Consider the following 19,593-nt stretch of genomic DNA (forward strand, 5'->3'; position numbering starts at 1 on the left):
AGTAACCGAAAGAAGATGGTGGGAGACATTTTCTTGACACCTATTCAGCTTATTAATTCAAGAGTTGGTGCTGTGCTAAAATGAAATTTTTATATTGAAAATAATGGGTGTGTTAACAGCTATTTTTGAAATGTCTTTTGTAAGAAAATATATTGTTTAAAATTCAATACACATTAAGGGAATTGTAAATTTGTTTAAAAAACTGCCTCATTTCACCATCCACTCTCTAGTGGTTCCATGTGTTTGAAGAACTAAAATAGTGTGAATCCAATTGTTCTTTCATCAATTCAAGTATCGAATGGAGAAAGGTCAATTTTAGATGCTGAAACCAAATCTTGCTTTCTGTTACTCCCCAGCTGAACAAGTAAAGTGTCTTAAAGGTAATTTGAATAGTTCTCCTCCCCAAAAAGACAAGGTTTATTTTATTTGAATGTTAGCACAATGAATGGATTGTGTCAATGCTGGTTAGTTCATCAATTGTGCAATGTCACCCGCACATTAAAATACATTCAATGATTAATTGGCACTCAACACTCTCCTTGTGTAACCTAATATGATACAAATTTCTGAACTACAGTAGAAATATACAACCTGAAGGAGAGGAATGGATCAGCACGCTGATAATTATTTCCTTGAAAAACCAGAATGCTGAGATATTTGAGATTTTTCGAAGTGATTTATAGCAAGCTGATAGCCGAATACTTCATAGAATCATCATAGAATTCCTACAGTGCAGAAGGAAGCCATTCGGCCCATCAAGTCTGCACCAACCACAATCCCACTCAAGCCCTATTCCCGTAATCCCACATATTTACGCTGCTAATCTTGTCAATCCATAATCTGAAAACATCACCACTTCGCTTTGTTAGAGAAGTAAAAATGTTTGCGAAGGAAGTTGAAGGAACCAGGGATCTGCTTGTACAATCCTTTAGCTTCCTCATTTTCTGAAATGCTTCTTGTTACCTGAAAAATAGATAACACCTTGAACCACCTGTTCAAAATTCTCTACAGCAAACCACATAATGACACACAGGCCTGAATACTTATATTGTTCCGTATTTTAAAATTAAATTGTAAAACAAACTCGTAAGAAGCCAAAATGTATGCAGCCAACCCTGAACCTGAGCCATAGGAAGCTCTGTGATTTAATCCCTGGATTCCCAAATTGCAACCCTGGTGGTAGCCACAGCCTTGCAATTCGGCTGGTTTAACATAGGACCATAGAAAAGCTGTGGTGCAGAAAGAGACCATTCAGTCCATCATGTCTGCCCTTTCCAAAAAAGAGAAAAAAGAAACTAGCGACTCATTTTAATTCCACCTTCCAGCCCCTGGTCATGGCAAGTTACAACACTTCAGCTGCAGATACAGGTACCTATTTAATGAGTTGAGCATTTAATCGTAGAATCCCTACAGTGCAGGAAGCCATACAGCCCATTGAGTCTGCACCGACCCTCTAACAGAGTATCTTACTCAAGCTTCATCCCTGTAAATCCATGTATTTATCCCACTAATCCCCTTAACCTACACATCTTTAGAGACTAAGAGACAACTTAGCATGGCCAATCCCCACATTTGCACATCTTTGGACTGTGGAAGTAAACTGGAGCATCCAGATGAAACCCACGCAGACACAGGGAGAATGTGCAAACTCCACCCAGACAAGTCATTCAAGGCTGGAATTGAACCTGAATCCCTAGCGCTTTGAGGCAGCAGTGCTAACCACAGTGCCACCACTGAGGCTATGAACAGGCTTGATTGTGAAGAGAAGAGCTTGATTACACTCACCAACACAGCACCATAACCTAAGAATGGCCACCAATGGAGGCTATTCATATCCAACAAGAGTAGTATCTTCGGAAAAAGAACTAATAAGAAACTAAGAACAAATAAAATCATCCCACTCAACCTGTTCTTCTCAATGTTCCAGGTACAATGTACATTTCAAGTCATTGGTGTTGTCAGTTAAGTTTCAGTGGAACTTTATCAAATTTAGCTAATAATCTCCACATCAACAGTGAAAATATCCAGCAGTACAATTCTAGGTTTGTCCTTCCAAACTTAGTTGTATATGGAGAGATTAATTTGAACTGAATAACACTGGGCTACATAACTGGTTGATATCTGTCTAACATGTAGTAGTGACGGGAGGATATTGAGGAAATTACGTATTTGATTTGAGGAGTATCATGTATCACGAACAATTGCTTCCTGTAATAATATTGTGATGATAAAGCATCTGCTGAGAACAATGTACACTCATTAATTCAAGTATAGCTGTCCATATTTGAATGACCCCCATCTCATAAGAACATAAGAACATAAGAAATAGGAGCAGGAGTAGGCCATCTGGCCCTTCGAGCCTGCCCCGCCATTCAATAAGATCATGGCTGATCTGTCGTGGCTCAGTTCCACTTTCCCGACCTCTCCCCATAACCCTTAATCCCCTCTCTTATCAAAAACCCATCAACCCGCTTCTTAAAAATATTTAGCGAGGCAGCCTCCACCACTTCAACGGGCAGAGAATTCCAGAGATTCACCACCCTTTGAGTGAAGAAGTTCCTCCTCAACTCCGTTCTGAACTGCCCCCCCTTTATCTTGAGGCTGTGCCCCCTAGTCCTACTGTCTTTTTTGAGCGGGAAGAGTCTTTCCACCTCTATCCTATCCATCCCATTCATCATCTTATACGTCTCAATGAGATCTCCCCTGATTCTTCTAAACTCTAACGAGTACAAGCCTAGTTTATTCAGCCTCTCCTCATAGCTCAACCCCCTCAACTCCGGTATCAGCCTAGTAAACCTCCTCTGCACTCCCTCCAAGGCCAAAATATCCTTGCGCAGGTGCGGCGCCCAAAACTGCACACAGTACTCCAGCTGCGGCCTCACCAATGCCCTATACAGCTGCAGCAAGACCTCCCTACTTTTATATTCAATCCCCCTCCTAATGGTAAATTATTTTAAAAAGCTAATTGCAATTAATAAAGATCTGACATGGGGTTGAATTGTTGCCACTTATGGAACATAAGTGTGAGATTTTTAAGCAGAACAAACTAGAACAACCTGTATTTATACAGCATCCTTAATGTAGAAAGCATCACAAGGCACTTAAATGAGAGCATTTAGCAAGAAAAATATTTTTGACGCCACAGATACTGGCAGGGATTTGATTGAAAAAATAGGTTTTATGGAGCATCTAAACAGAGGATAGAAGGATGCAAAGCAGAGAGGTTTATGGAGGGTTTTTGGCCAAAGCAACCTGAAGTACGGTTGTCAGTGGTGGAGCGATTAAAATAGGAAAGGTGCAAGAGATAAAGTTGGAGGAGTGCAGAGATCTTGAAGGTTTGTAGGGTTGAAGGAGTTCGCAGAGATAGGAAGGGGCAAGGGTAAGGATTTTAAAACTGAGGCATTGTTGGATTAGGAGCCAGTGCAGGTCAGCAAGCACAGAAATGACAGGTTAATGAGACTTGATGCAAGTTAAGAAAGTGCAGAATTTTGGATGAGCATGTAGGGTGGAGAATGTGAGGTCAGTCAGGACCCGTACCAAATACAATGCACTTTTCGGGTGCTGACCCTAAGTATTCTGTCCCAACTTATTGTGGCTCATAGTAAAATAAAACTCACCTGCAGTAGGAGTGTCTGTAGATCATGTAAATGGGCATATTTACTGAAAACATCCACTAGAGTTTTCATATACCAAGATCCCTCCTTTCTATCTCGCCAGGACACATAGCCTAAAGAGTTCACAAACATCAGAATAAGCCATTGTTATGTGGCATAAGAGAAAAAAAACTGTAAAAGTGTTTCTACAATTCTGTAATATTGAAAGTACAGCTTCTGTAATATTGAAACTACTAATTTTTTATAATATTGAAACTACTTCAATATTATAAAATATTGAGAGGCATTGGTGAAGGCACAAAGATTTTTAAGGATTATACCAGAACTGAGAAGGTTCTACCTATGAGGAAAGTTTGAACAGGCTGTGGCTCTCTTCTCTAGAAAATAAAAGGCTAAGTAGAGATGGACAAAGGAGCAGCACTCCAAAAGCTAGTGATTTCAAGCGAATCTGTTGGATTGTAACCTGGTGTCATCTTGTCCACGCCAGTCCAACTCCAGCATCTTCATATCATAAGTAGAGGTAGAGGTCTTCAAGATTATGAAAGAGTTTGTTAGGGTACATTGGGAAATAGTTCCTCTGATGGGGAGGACCAAAAATAGGTTCATAAATAAAAGACAGCCACCAAGAAACCCAATGGGAAATTCAGGAGAAATATTTTTACTATCGTGGTTGAATGCATAACATGCTATTTCACAGAACATTGAGGCAAATAGCATAAATGCATTTAAGGGAAAGCTGGAATAACACACAAAAGAGGGAGAAACAGAACGTTATGCTATTAGGTAAAGTAAAGTTTATTTATTTGTCACAATTAAGGCTTACAGTAACACTGCAATGAAGTTACTGTGAAATTCTAGTCACCACAATTCAGCACCTGTTTCGGTCAATGCACCTAACCAGTACGTCTGGAAAGCAGAGCACGCGGAGGAAACCCACGCAAACTCCACACAGACAGTGACCCAAGCCAGGAATTGATCCAGGCCCCTAGCACTGTGAAGCAGCAGTGCAAACCACTGTGCCACCCTGCTGGAAAAGAATGGGATGAAATTTGTGTGGAGCATTAACACTAACATAGATCAGGTGGCCCAAAGGGCCTGTTTCTGTGTTTTACATTCTATGTAAAAATGTAAATGACTACTCAACATTTAGGATTCTCATCATAAAAGACATCCACGAGTAATATTGTATCCTATTCAATGTTCCTAACTTCATTTCAAAACCATAGTTTCTTTACAAACTGCTTTGGAAACTTAGTTTCTTTCCCCTTAATAATACAGTACTTTTTTTTCTTACAAAGGTGGGTGTAGAGTATGACCCTCTATTGCTAATTGGCAAAGAACTGTGAGCATCATTCCAGAAAGCACAGGGCTACATGATGAATGGAAAATGTCACCAGTTGGATTGCCAGAATTGGAGGTGCTTCATTTTCCAGCATTAATATTCATCATTTTGATAAATACAAAAATCACAAGATTGGAATTAACTCAGGTTAATAGAAGTGTTATGAACTGACTGATGCTGGCTGCTTGTGCCTGAGAAATGCAATGACGCTGAAATTCAATTAGATCCATTGCTAACATGGTTCACATTGATCCAGAGGCATTAACAGGGCAAGTAAGGGTACCTGGGAAGGTAGAATATGAGACCAAAATGTCACTAGGGGTTGGTAAACTTGATGATGCATCTGGCTCATCTTCTGGTGGACAAGAAGTTGCGTCGGTCTGCACACTAATGGTGTCATAGGGTAAACTAAAAGCACTATCCACCTCCTCAGCAGTTTTGAATCCTGTATCCGTCAGAACTGTAAAAGAGAAAATGTTTCACCATTATGCCATGAAAGTACAAACCTATTGGATTGAGTCCTTCAGATAACTCAGATACTCTGAGATGGTGTGTAAAGTTGACCTCCTCACTATAGTCCCGCTCTGGTTGCATTGCTGGTTTATTCCACTTGTACATTCTTTTGCCCTATCTCTCTCCCTCCGGTCTCTCTTTCAAAACTGCATTGGCCACGCTCTTCCAAGCAATTAACTAAACAGATGGTCTCATAGAGACAATTGGAACTGATAAAAAGTGGTTAAGGAGAAAGCACTTAAGAAAAAGAGATGGCTGGACAGTAGATGATCGAAGAGGCTGCAAGAGCAGCAAAGAACTTCAAAGGCAATTTTATAAGTATTTGGATTAGAAAGGCTAAGTATTTAAAAAAGAATATAAAAACATAGGGAAAGGGCAGAACAATGGAGCTAGAGTAAATAGATAGCACAATTTAAATAGTTAATCTCAGCACTGTTGAAATGGCCTCTTCCAGTCTTAAAATTGCTATACTTCAATGGAAAAGGGAAGATGATAATGCTAATGCAAAAAATTCAAATTAATATTCTTCTCTGAGTGCATACAACGTAGAATAAATCAAAAACAGAAATTGGGTTGCTTTCTTCTAATTGTTCAGTCTCTGTGCCGATATTTATTTCCCTCTCTGTGCAGGCAATGTGGAAGGTGCATCAATAAAAGTAATAAGGAAGAGATTGGATATGATAGAAGTGGGGAGAACAAATCCAATTACTTCACAAGGTAACTATTACCAGAAATGCACCAAAGATTTTCTAAAGTCACACTATGTCATGGACCTTTGAAGAAAGAAGCAGTTAATGACATGATTCCAGTCAGTTGAGTTTCCCCAATACCCATTGACTTCCGTTTTACTAGGGCTCCTTGGTACCACATTCAAGTCAAATACAACCTTGCTATTAATGGCAGTCACTCTCGCCTCTAAAATTCAGCTTGGGTCCATGTCTGGATCAAGGCTGTAGTGAGGTCTGGAGTGTCTAAGTGGAACAGAAACTAAAACTGGGAATGATCAACCACTGCAGTTCTGTTGCTTTTGCACCCATGTGTTGGACTACACCCATCGCTGAACTTGGAATACTGATGACCTCCCATTCTCCTGTTTGGCGGTGGACAACTTAGTACCTTTCGTGACTGGTCATGCGAGGTTTGGCACAATCTCTTTGTTGTGAGATTGTACAGCTCTGTATATACAGTGCTGTTTTCACTGATACGCAAGAATGAAGATCTTTGCTGTTGCTTCACCAGGGGATATGTCAAACTCACCTGCACAACATTTTGAATGGGGCTAGTCATTTGGCTTGCTTGTGATAGAGAAGTGAAGTATTTCCTAAGCATGAGATAATATATTGTGGCTGCATATAATTCAGCTGGCCAAGGTGTCTCACGATTGCTTAGTTTGAGCTACTGAATTTGTTTTTGATCAGACCAAGGTCAATCCCACTTCGCACAGTATTAGCATCACATGACATAATGGAGGGTATTCTCAGTGTGAAATCATGACAATGCAGGCATGAGGACAGTGTGGACATAACATTTATAAATGCTTTTGTGAACCAATGTATCATGACAATTAAGAGTGGTGATGATGCAATTAAGTAGTCTCCTGTGATGGCTGTCTTACCATTAGTAACAATCCCATACTGGTGGCTACATCCTTCAGGACTTGGGTAGCATGGTCAGTAATGGTACTCCCGAGATATCATTGCTGATTGATATCCCCCCAACTCCCCCCTCCCCAATGCAGTCAAATTTCTGGAGGATTGATTCATCAGCTGAGGGGAGGTAGGAGATAGTAATCAGCAGGAGATTTATTTGTATAGGCCACTGGGCCTCTTTTAAGGTCAAACCAAATAAACAAACTTAAATTAGGACAAAATAAAAGGGGCAGCTCCCCAAAAGTAGGGGGAACAGCCCAAACAGAAACAAAATACAAATGAAACATAAAAACACCAAATTAAAATGTGATTATTAGGGTCAATAATGTACCCCAGCCCCTGTGGTGCCCAACGGGCACGGAAGGCGTCAACTGCGCCTGCGAACACTGCATGGTCACTCTCCAGGGACACCTGGCCGCGAATGTAGCCGCGGTGGAGGGGCAGACAGTCAGGACGGGCAGCCCCCTTGATCGCCTGTTGCCTGGACCTGTAAGTGACACGTTTCGCCAGGCCCAGGAGCAGGTTCACAAGGAGGTCGTCACCCCGACCCTCCCCCCTCCACACCAGGTGTCCGTAGATCAGGTGTGTTTTTTTTTAACAAGTCCAGCTACAACCACTCCACTACCATCTCTTGACAGCAAATATTTCAGTGTGGATTTGACCATTGTTTCTAAGACTGAGTTAAAGCAATAATCCATCTAAACAAGGCAATAAAAGGAGAATAATAGTGCCCACAAATGACGTAGGAACAAGATTAGAAGGACTCTGGTTGTGGTTGTGTAGCTGAAATTTGAACTAACTTTTGAATATAGTCACTGGTTTAACTATGCCAATAGTTACTACACTGATTATTCTTAATGATTCTAATAGGTAATCCACTTCCACAACTCAGCAAGAATTATGGCACCTACCTCCACCACAAGCCTGAATGAAGAATAATTTGGGTTTTTCACGCAGTGTCAGGCAGTGTGAACCATCAAAGTAGCTGACAATATGCTGAACTGGAACTGGTTTACCCCCATCCACTCCGAAAATTGCACCAGGAAACTGCCTGTGCTGAGCCTGAGTAGAGAAACATGTGTGTAATGTTCAACATCATAACAGCATAGTGTGCATCTACACCTAGACTACTGTGTTTATTGCAATGTACACCAATACACATCTAATGTTTGTTACTGTAAAAACAATGGATAATATACATACAAACACTTGTTCTATACTGACATGTGTGTTGTAAACATAATGATGGGGTGAAAGTCTTCTGTCTAATAAACATACTGTAAACTGAAATTCCTGCTCAGAGAGCAGGCAAGAGAGGCTAATACAAGACACGTAAAATGCCACTGTTGCTATAAGTGGTAAGTTCTGAGGATGCAATTGAGATACATTATCAGGAGTAAAGTATTAGATAGCTTTACTCTGTGTCTAACACTTGCTGCACCTGAGCTGGTACGGTTTAATGGTTCTAGTAAGTGCCTGAAATCAGGAAAAGTTCTATTCCACAGTATAAATATTCTTCAGCTAAAGGAACGTAAAGTTTCGCACAAATACGAAAGTTTTTGTATTCAGAATTAATCATTCTTACACGTCATGTGTCACATATCTTTTCTTTTAATGAGTAGTTTGTTTCCCCAGCCTATTTCTGCAATTATATTTGACTTCTCTTTTTGTGAACACTCCCACACCATGCATTCATCTGGCAGCTAAAATGATTATGAAACTCCAACCAGCTTCATGACAAATGTCACTGACCTCTGATTATTTTTCTTTGTTATCATCTTAGGCTGGAATTTTTGACCCAGACAAAAGGTCCCTTCATTTTCTCATCAACTGAAGCAGAAATTCAGTAACAATTAAGTACAAGTTCTTCCAAAACAGTTACCTTTTATCCTTAGATGCTTCAAGTTCAAAACACAACAGTTTGTAAAGTGCAAGTTTTGGTCGGTGGGGTTTGAAAAAAGGTCATGACCGCACCATGGAATGAAGACAAATGGGCAATTTGTTCATGCAAGTTCATTAAGTTGTTAAGTGACAACCACATTTGTGAAAAACATTTTACAATTTTCTTATTCTAATTTAACAACAAAAATTGCAAACAAAAAACCCAGTGTCAAGATATTAAGGTGGTTTTACTTTTTATTCTTTTTAGAATGTATTAACATTTGAAATTAAAATGAAACTGTCTATACATCTTTTCAGCCATTCCAGAAGTTGAAGTTTAACAAATGGCATCCACCAAGCACTTCACAATGATAAAGACAAGCAACAAAAAGCAACAAATGGTGAGAATCGGAAATATAATCAAGTTGGAAACACAGATCAATTCAGCAGTTAAGAGAGAAAGGAATACTTTACGCAAATATTAACTTGTCTTTTCTCTCTGACCGACACTGATGAACCTGCTTTGTTTCTGGCAATTTTTGTCTTTGTTTCAGTTCTCCTAAATGGCTAGTGTCAGGGATCACTCCTTTGGACTTTGTCCTTTGCAGCAACAGGGACTGGGATCTGAAGGGACATGCAGGTCTTTGGGAAACACTTCCACCTCAGTACAGCGGCTCAAAGATTGTGCAGAAGCTTGTTTGTAAATCCCACCTAAGGGCAGTGCATCACGGACAGTAGTGATTGTTGTACATAGATCATAGAATCCCTACAGTTCAAAAGGAGGTCATTCGGCCCATCGAACCTGCACCAAGAACAACCCCACTCAGACCCCGTCCCCTTAAGTCCACATATTTACTCTGCTAGTCCCCCTGAAGGACAATTTGCCATGGCCAATCAACCTAACCCTCACATCTTCGGAGCATGCGAGGAAACTGAGGCACCCAGAGGAAATCCACTCAAACACAGGGAGAACGTGCAGATTGCACACAGACAATGACCTCAGGCTGGAATTCAATCTGAGTCCCTGGCGCTGTGAGGGCAGCACTGCTAACCACAGTGCCACACAGAGCTATTTAGAACTATCACTGAATTGAGGAAGAGAAATATTTCCAATGGTTCAATGAGAAAAGAACAGGAAATCTAGGGCAGAAAAAGAAGTAGAAAGAAATAAAACTAGCATTCAAATGACAGAACCAAAGTGAAAAAAAACACTAAAACACGTAAACAGAAGTAAAACAAAGACAAGAAATTTTCACCCCTATTGTTTAAAATATTACTAATCTACTGGACTAAATTATGCCATGCAATTACTGTGCTACTGCTTAAATCAGTATCTTCACCCACCTGACTGCCATGTGAAAGAATAACTACAATACAGCAGTTAAAATCCGTATGGTCCTTGCGAGCTAGATTAGTCAACTCCTCTATCATCAACTGTCAGAGAGAAGCAATAACAGAATGAGGAAACACCAACAATCCAGGATGCAACATATTAAAAATACGATTTCCACAAATCAACAGGGAACATGGAATCCATCGATCTGTTTTACCAGGGCAAGTGAAAAGTGGTAGGGAGTCCAGGTTAAAAGAAAACCATAAGGTAGGAAGTCCTTCCAAATGTTTGTAATGCATACAGTTTCTGGAATGAATAAAGTCACTGCATAAATAGTAAACCTTCTGCTATGTCCAACTCCAGCCATTGGTTGGATAGATAGGGTGCACAGTTTAGCAATTGAAACCAGACCTTTCAGGATGGAAATTAGGAAACACCTAAAGGCTGGCACAAGTACAGAACTCTCTTCTGCAAATGGCAATTGACGTGAAGTCAATCCTTACGTTTACATCGGAGATTCATAAATGTTTGTTGACCAAAGGTATTAAGGTATATGGTTCCAAATCAGTCTTGATCTCATTGAATGGGTGGGACAGACTTGAGGAGCAAAATGCTTACTACTGTTCCTACTGTGTAAAAGGCTCAGAGAGGTGTGCCGGCCTTTTTTTTTATCAAAGCCTGACTAAGTTCTCAAGTTAACTGCTAAATTCCAGGAAGAGAGATACATAACTTGGTCTGGCTGATGATAGCTCCAATGAAAATATGAGAGATTCTACAAGGCTCCTGGTGAATTTGGATGGCCCTCTGTAACTCTTGGTATGCTATTCATTACAGAAGGGGCAATCATGCTTTGAGCAAGTTCAAAAACTTTTTTATGGCTCTTTGGAATTCACTTGACTAGTTACACTGAGATTCCTTTGCAAAGGGTCTGAGGCAAAGCGGTGCTGCCTTCTACAGGCACATCGTGTGCTCTATAACCGATACTGGCAAATCAAAGATTATTAGTGGTGTAAGGAAATACTCACCTCTTTGGTCAAATTTCTTTTCACGATAACCTCAAAATGCAACTTCTGAAAGAGATTTTGCACATTTTCACAATCGATGTCAGAACCTGCGCGACAAGTCAGACCACTGCTTTGATCAAAATCCACATTGTTGATGATCAAACAAAAGCCACAAGGGTCAGCGTCCATTTTGTAAATCTGGAGGTGGGGAAAAGGGAAAGGTGAAATTCACAGGAACACCTCCTGAAAATGCAAATGTAATTTTCACTCAGTACAGTCTCTGCTTGACTTCTTTCCTTAAATATGGAGATCAAAGCTGTGCACCTGCTCAGCAATAATCTGCTCAGTGACGCCCAGTTTGGGTTTCGCCAGGGTCACTCAGCTCCTGACTTCATTGTAGCCTTGATTCAAACATGGACAAAACAGCTGAATTCCAGAGGCAAAGTGAAAGTGACAGGTCTTGACATCAAGGCCGCATTCGACCAAGTGTGGCATCAAGGAGCCCTGGCGAAACTGGAATCAATGGGTATCAGGGGGCAAACTCACCACTGGTTGGAGTCATACCTGGTACATAAGAAGCTGGTTATGACTGTGGAAGTTCAGTCATCTCAGCTCCATGACATCTCTGCAGGAGTCCCTCAGGTTAGTGTCCTAGGCCCAACAATATTCAGCTGCTTCATCAATGACCTTCTTTCCATCATAAGGTCAGAAGTGGGGATGTTCACCAATGATTGCATAATGTTCAGCACCATTCGTGACTCCTCAAATACTGAAGCAGGACATGTTCAAATGCAACAAGATCTGGCCAATATCCAGGCTTGGGATGACAACTGGCAAATAATATTCACGCCATACAAATGCCAGGCAATGACCATCGCTCATAAGAGACACTCTAACCACCACCCTTTAACAATCAATGGTGTAACCATCACTGAATCCCCCACTGTCAACATCCTTGGGGTTACCATTGACCAGAAACTCAACTGGACTCACCACATAAACACAGTGGCTACAGGAGCAGGTCAGAGGCTAGGAATACTGCGGCGAGTAACTCATGTCCTGACTCCCCAGAGCCTATTCACAATCTACAAGACACAAGTCAGGAGCGTGATGGAATACTCCCCACTTGCCTGGATGGGTGCAGCTCCAACAATATTCAAGAAGCTCGACGCCATCCAGGACAAAGCAGCCCACTTAATTGGCACCATATCTACAAACATTCAATCCCTCCACCACCAATGCTCAGTAGCAGCAGTGTGTACTATTTACAAGATGCACTGCAGCAATTCACCAAAGATCCTTAAATAGCATCTCCCAAACCTACAACCATTTTTATCTAGAACGACAAGGGCAGCAGATAAATGGGAATGCCACTACCTGTAAGTCCTTCTCCAAGCCACTCACCATCTTGGTTTGGAAATATATTGCCTTCACAGTCTCTGGATCAAAATCCTGGAATTCTCTCCCCAACGGCATTGTAGGTCAAAGCAGAGAACATGGACTGCAGCGATTCAAGAAGGCAGCTCACCCCCACCTTCTCAAGGGCAACTAGAGATGGGCAATAAATGCTGGCCAGCCAGCAATGCCCATGTCCCATGGATGAATAAAAAAAAAATACTCCAGATGTGGTCTCTCCTTCTGCTTCATTCACCCAGTTTGTGTCCTGTATAATTAAAACTTCCTTATTCTTGTACTCTTAATCCCTTTACAATAAAGGCTAAGTTGCCGTTTGATTCCTAATGGCACCTGCATGCTAACTTTGTGTTCCTTGTACGAGTAGACTCAAGTCTAACTTTACTTTCTCAGAAAGAAAATTTGGCATGTCAGCTACAACTCTCATCAACTTTTACAGATGCACCATAGAAAGCATTCTTTCTGCTTTTATCACAGCTTGGTATGGCTCCTGCTCTGCCCAAGATTGCAAGAAACTACAATGGGTTGTAAAGATAGCCCAAACCATCACACAAACCAGCCTCCCACCTACTGACTTTGTCTACACTTCCCACTTCCTCAGCAAAGCAGCCAATGTAATTAAGGACTCCACGGACCTCAGACATTCTCTTTTCCATCTTCTTCCATTGGGAAAAAGATACAAAAGTCTGAGGTTTCATATCAACTAACTCAAGAACTGCTTCTTCCCTGCTGCCATCAGACTTTTCAATGGACCTACCTCACACTAAGTTGATGTTTCGCTACACCCTAACCATGACTGTAATACTACATTCTACACTCTCTCACTTCCCTCTCTATGAACTGTGTGCTTTGTCTGTATAACGCACAAGAAACAATACTTTTCACTGTGTGCTAATACTTGTGAACTTTCAAAATCAAATCAAAGTCCCTCTGAACATCAACATTTATAAATTTCATGTCTATTGGTTTGTACATACAGGAAATCTCCAAAAACTGTATCTGCAGAAATTGAATTTGGGACTGAATTATGCTCAACGCCAACTAACATCCTTCACAAAACTCAACAATAGTTTGTATAGAATACTGATATAACCACTCACCATGTCATCCTGTAGTCTTTCCATAATTGGTTGACTTGGAGGTTTGAGATATGTATCTGTACCTGAAACACAAGGACACAAAATTGTGTTGCACCTTTCTCAATAGAACAATTTTTCAAGTCATTTACAGCTACACTTCAAAACTCCAAACTGCCCAGCTTTGTATCTTCCATTCGCCACAATGTTTCTACCACTGTCATCCCACTTGACACCCTCTCCTCTCCACATTTTGATATCTTCATCTTTGGTAAAATCTTTACTCTCTCGTTCTGACCACTGCTCCCGGTTTATGCTCTGTCTTTTATCTCTCATATCCAAGAGATGTAGACTGAAGCAAAACTGATGCACAACTGGCTTGAGCATCACCAACTCTGACCAGACCATGCAAGGGCAAATTACTTTCACCTCGACTACGTTGCCTACTTCTGGAGAGCAGAACACCACCTCTGGCTGCTTTTCTTAACTATCAATCATCCCTTGAATCTTTTCCACTCCCCCGCTCCCCCCAATTTCCTCCAGCCTCACCTCCTGCAAGATTGTGAAGCTCATAGACTTTGTCACTAAGGTAAACCTCCCTTATCTTCACCCATCAAATCAAATCTCTCTTTCAGGCTTTTCCTCCCCTTACCTTGATGCTGCTTCAGTCTCCAGTTTGTGCCCTACATCCCCATCCAAGCTCAACTTGCCCATGAAACCTACCTTCTGCTGTCTTGCCCACAATTCTACCAAACTGCTGATCATTTAACTATCCTTCCTCTCCATGGTATCATTCTCATCTCTTTCAAACCTGGTGCAAAGAAAAACAGCTCTTTCAAACCTGGTGCAAAGAAAAACAGCCCTCAATCTTTAAGACCTCACATACTACCATCCCTTTGAATTTCTTCCTTCCAAAATTTGTGCCCGCCTTTACCACAAATATGAAACTGGTCATTTAGGTTACCAACAGTCTTAATCTGAGTCACAAAACATATCCTCTGTGATCATGGTACATTTTTCTTCTCAAATGCCTGCAGGACTTGACATGGTTCTCACATCAGCCTCCCCTAACCCTTTTTCTCTTTTGTGCAACTCAGTTGATCATACCACCATTCAGAGCTTAGTTGCCTAGGCCCTAAGCTCTGAAATTGGCTCCCTCCTTTTATTTCCACCTGTAAGACCTTCCTTAAATCGAACTATTTCATCACCTGACCCACTACTAAGCTGTGTCACATTTTGTTTTATCATGCTTCTGCAAAGCACTTTGGAATGTTTTAGTACATTAAAGGGGCTATACAAATGTAAGTTGATGTAATTGAAAAACAAAGCCATTGCTTTTGATCACAGCCAGAAAGCCTGGACCTTTGCCTAGGATCCTGTTCCCTTATTCAGCTGATATCCCAGGCTAATCTGTACTGTTCTCAACCTCAGCATCTTATTTGACCCTGAGTTGAGTTTCTGATATATCCTCCCTGCCCACCTCTGTAGCTTTGCACATCTCTGCCCTTATTCAGCCCATCTGCTGCAGAAACTTACATTCATAGCCTTGACTGTTCCAATGCTGTTCTGGACAGCCTTCCATACTCTAAACTTCAGCCTATCAAATTCTCTGCTCATCAAATTGAATCCCATACCAGGTCCTGCTGACTTTCCCTCATTGTAGTTGCTACCATACTTTGGCTCTCGGTCCCTCATATTCTAAAATCTAATCATCCTTAAATTCCTTCTTCGCCTTGACTTTCCTACCTCTCAGAGCTCTTTTGTAAATCTCATCCATCTCTTCTTCCATCTCCAACAGCTTGAGCATTTTTCTCACTACCTCACTATTGGCAATCCTCTGGGTCCCACACCCTGGGATTTCCCACTCTTCTGCCTCGCCATCTCACCTAGGTTTCCTTCAAACTCACTTCTTAAACAAAGATCTCCTAATACCTCCTCATCCAGCTCCACCTCCATCTTTGCCTAATTACAGCTGTATAAAATAACCAGATGTTTTTCTAGGTTAAAGATGTTATATAAATGCAAGTTGTTGTTACATTCTCTAGACACTGTTTTTCAGATCCTGCTTGTGATGCTGGACTCCTATAAATCAAAATGTGTTTACACTTTACCCCAATGTCAGTTTTTATAAAGTGTAAGCTTGAAGTGTTTTCAAAGATGAGAAATAGAAAACTTGTTTATGCAGGCTGTAATAAGTGGCATCCTTAGAAACTGAAAGGGCAGTACAGTGGTTAGCACTGCTGCCTCACAACACCAGGGACCCAGTTTTGATTTCCGACTTGGGTCGCTGGCTGTGAGGAGTTTGCACGATCTCCTTGTGTCTGCGTGGGTTTCCTCTGGGTGTTCTAGTTTCCTCCCACATTCTGAGATACGTGCTGGTTAGGTGCACTGACCTGAACAGGTGCTGGAGTGTGGCAACTAGGGGAATTTCACAGTAACTTCATTGCAGTGTTAATGTAAGTCTTACTAGTGACCAAAAAATAAACTTTAAATAAAAACGCATGTCTTTCTTTATGGCAGATCTCTCCATGCTCTTTTATACTATATCAAACCAGTTTGAAAGTGTGCACACTTCACAGCCTCAATGAATTATTTTATAGCAAAAAAAACCAATGATTATGTTTAATCAACATCCCATTGAACAGAATTGAGAAAAAAAAAATGCATTCCCTATCTTTCATTCCCAATGTCTCTTTGATATATCAGTTTCATTGTCCTATAAGTTTCTGAACCATTTGCTAAATCAGATTCCCTTCACGTTTGCTGTACCATTTTGTGCACCCTTCAAACCTTTTGCCCCATTAGCTTCCAGTTTACTTCTTTAGACTTCTTCCCTATAGGAGGAAAGGGGAGGCGAAGCAACTGTTCAACATCTGCCTAAAAACAATGGCTGGGACTTTTATAGTCTCAAGATCAGTAGCTACAAACTGGTCCTAGATTAGCCACTAAATAGTAACCAGAACAGGGTTAAGGTAAATCCATATTGTCAAGCAATCAGTTTCTTCAAACACAACCTGCGTACATTGGACAGGGTGAGAAGTCCTGGTGTCCTTCCGTACAGGTTTATATCCTTTCCAGGGTTCAACTGGTTTAACAGGGGTGAAGGACCTGTCGTGGACAGGGAGTCCCTCTCGCAGTAAATCAACAAGCTCAACTTGTCCAGTTTCCTCCAGACTTTCCAAAAAAGCAGGAAATGCTGCTGTCCCACGAGTCTGCAGGTCAGTTACCAACTGACGGGCTTGGTCCCGGCGTGTGCCCGAATTCTACAGTCAGAGAAAATTCTGTAAACTACATTTTGACGATCATTTAAATACTGTAATTTCAAACTTAAGCAGTATTAACATTGTCACAATGTTAGCTGGCACTTGGTTTATTTAAATGGCTAATCTTCACGAATTTCATCAGACAAACAGTAACGAAAGGAGGATTTCAAACAGAAGTAGGAAATAGTAGAAGCAGCACATTCACAAACCAATTTACAAAAAATTATATAAACTTCGAAGCTACACTTCTATTCCTAAATTGTGTCTGGCTATGTCTCAAACATGATGTTTGTAAATTCCCTTGATCTTCCTTGATTTGTTCAGGGTTTACATACAAAATAATATAGACAAGAGAATAGAAAAGAAACAAGACAAGCAGACAGAAGTTATTAAAATATTTTATTTGACCTGACTTGATTTCCTTAAATTATTTTGTTGTACAGAACTGGCTGCAGTGTTTAATATTTGAAAACCTCAGAAGCAATAAATAACTAATTACTACACTGGTATATTTAATTATTGCAAGATCCAAGTAAGTACATTTCAACAATTATTTGTGATGTGGAGTTGCCAGTGTTGGATTGGTGTAGGCACATTAAGTAGACTCACAACACCAGGTTAAGTCCAACAGGGGTTCATGTGGTAGCACGAGCTTTCGGAACACCGCTCCTTCATCAGGCAAGAAAGAGATGAAGGAGCAGCACTCCGAAAGCTCATGCTACCAAATAAAACTGTTGGACTTTAACGTGGTGTTGTGTGACTACTTACTGCAACAATTATTTAAAGTATGCAACTGTATATCAAAATAAGCAAACAAAACTTAAACTACAGTAAAGGTAATTACTGTACCTTTACTCATGCTATTTTATGCAAGTTTACACATTTGACTGTTAGTTATTAAACATATTAATTGCAACATTAGGGGTTGTTCAGCTCAGTTGACTGACATGTGGTTCAGAATAATCACAGATTTGCAGAATAAGGCTATTTGGCCCATAATGTCAGCACTGATAACAGCATAGATTCAATTCCTGTTCCAGCTGAGGTCGGCTTGGGAGCTGCCTCCTCACCTACCCCACAATTGATGCAGAGTGGTGCCTCTCACAATATGCACACATATACATGCAAACACACACATACATACATTTATAACGGCCCCATGAACTGGGATATTCAACTGTGTGCAGCATCACAGTCCAGTCCAATTGTTCAACCACACCTCCCCCCCTTCCAAGGGCCCGGAGAACTGGGATATTCAACTGTGTGCAGCATCACAGTCCAGTCCAATTGTTCAACCACACCTCCCAAGGGCCCGGAGAACTGGGATATTCAACTGTGTGCAACATCACAGTCCAGTCCAATTCTTCAAACCGTTCCCCCCCGCCGCAAAAAAGCCCCGTGAACTGGGATATTCAACTGTGTGCAGCATCACAGTCCAGTCCAATTCTTCAAACCGTTCCCCGCCCCCGCCCCCGCAAAAAAGCCCCGTGAACTGGGATATTCAACTGTGTGCAGCATCACAGTCGAGTCCAATTCTTCAACATCCCCCTCACCCAGCTCCAAGGGCTCCGTGAACTGTGATATTCAACTGTGTGCAGCATCACAGTCCAGTCCAATCAATCCCTCCCCTCCCCCTTTGCCCCAGTAACACCGAGAGCCGCGGGCCAGATTGAAGAAGGGAGCCTGGTTGCCGGGCTCGGCCTGCGCCCTCCCCGGCCCGCTCCCTCTCGCACCTTGATCTCCTCGATCATGTCCTGACTGAAGATGCCTTTCGCCACCAGGCGATCGTAAAGCAGTTCGGGCTGCAGTCCTGTCACCAGAGGCAGGCGGTGCCGCTGCAGAAGCTTCCTCTCACAGTCGTCCATCTTGGATTGCCGGTTTCCCCCGGGGCGGTGAGGGACCCACAGCCGCTGCCTGACCTTCTGCAAATGGCGGCCGACCGGGTTCCGGCTGCGCTGCTGGAGCCCAGTCAGAAATCTCACCGCACCAGGGTAAATATAACAGGTTTATTTGGTAGCAAACGCCAGTAACTTTCGGGGCCTTTGCCTCTTCGTCAGGTGAGTGGGAGTTCTTTTCACAAACAGGGCATATAAAGACACAAATTCAATTTACAGAATAGCGATTGGAATGCGAGTCTTTACAGCTAATCAAGTCTCAAAGGTACCAACAGTGTGAGTGGAGAGAGCGTTAAGCACAGGTTAAGGAGATGTGTATTGTCTCCAGACAGGACAGTTAGTGAGATTTTGCAAGTCCGGGCAAGTCATAGGGGTTACAAATACTGTGACTTGGACTCAAGATCTCAGTTGAGGCTGTCCTCGTGTGCGGAACTTGGCTATCAGTTTCTGCTCAACGACTCTGTGCTGTCGTGAAAGCCGCCTTGGAGAACGTTTACCCGAAGATCAGAGGCCGAATGCCTGTGACCGCTGAAGTGTTCCCGACTGGAAGAGAACAGTCTTGCCTGATGATTGTTGAGCAGTGTTCATTCATCCGTTGTCGTAGCATCTG

The 19,593-nt window shown here is 41.7% G+C and overlaps 1 protein-coding gene across 1 annotated transcript; it reads right to left on the reverse strand.

The window, feature by feature from the left end:
- On the reverse strand, window positions 1-19,178 carry casp9 (caspase 9, apoptosis-related cysteine peptidase). Its single transcript, XM_080215525.1, has 9 exons — window positions 18,822-19,178; window positions 16,848-17,088; window positions 13,850-13,911; window positions 11,358-11,534; window positions 10,344-10,433; window positions 8,030-8,180; window positions 5,240-5,416; window positions 3,618-3,727; window positions 1-963 (listed from the first exon to the last, which is right to left on the reverse strand). Exons 1-9 carry the CDS (start codon window positions 18,951-18,953, stop codon window positions 850-852), a joined length of 1,254 nt encoding a protein of 417 aa, XP_080071651.1. The 5' UTR covers window positions 18,954-19,178; the 3' UTR covers window positions 1-849.
- Between the last annotated feature and the right edge of the window lie 415 nt (window positions 19,179-19,593).

The sequence above is a fragment of the Carcharhinus amblyrhynchos genome, chromosome 30 (genome assembly GCF_965287045.1).
Source record: "Carcharhinus amblyrhynchos chromosome 30, sCarAmb.v2.hapA, whole genome shotgun sequence".
In the NCBI taxonomy this organism is placed as follows: domain Eukaryota; kingdom Metazoa; phylum Chordata; class Chondrichthyes; order Carcharhiniformes; family Carcharhinidae; genus Carcharhinus; species Carcharhinus amblyrhynchos.

What these genes read in the sequence shown, in the direction of transcription:
- casp9 (XM_080215525.1), bottom strand. Translation starts at nt 18,953, where the DNA reads ATGGACGACTGTGAGAGGAAGCTTCTGCAGCGGCACCGCCTGCCTCTG. An exon ending in AAAGACTACAGGATGACATG is followed by an intron (nt 11,535 to 13,849) that starts GTGAGTGGTTAT and finishes CCCCACCTCCAG; the next exon opens with ATTTACAAAATGGACGCTGA. An exon ending in TTCTTTCACATGGCAGTCAG is followed by an intron (nt 8,181 to 10,343) that starts GTGGGTGAAGAT and finishes TTCTCTACTCAG; the next exon opens with GCTCAGCACAGGCAGTTTCC.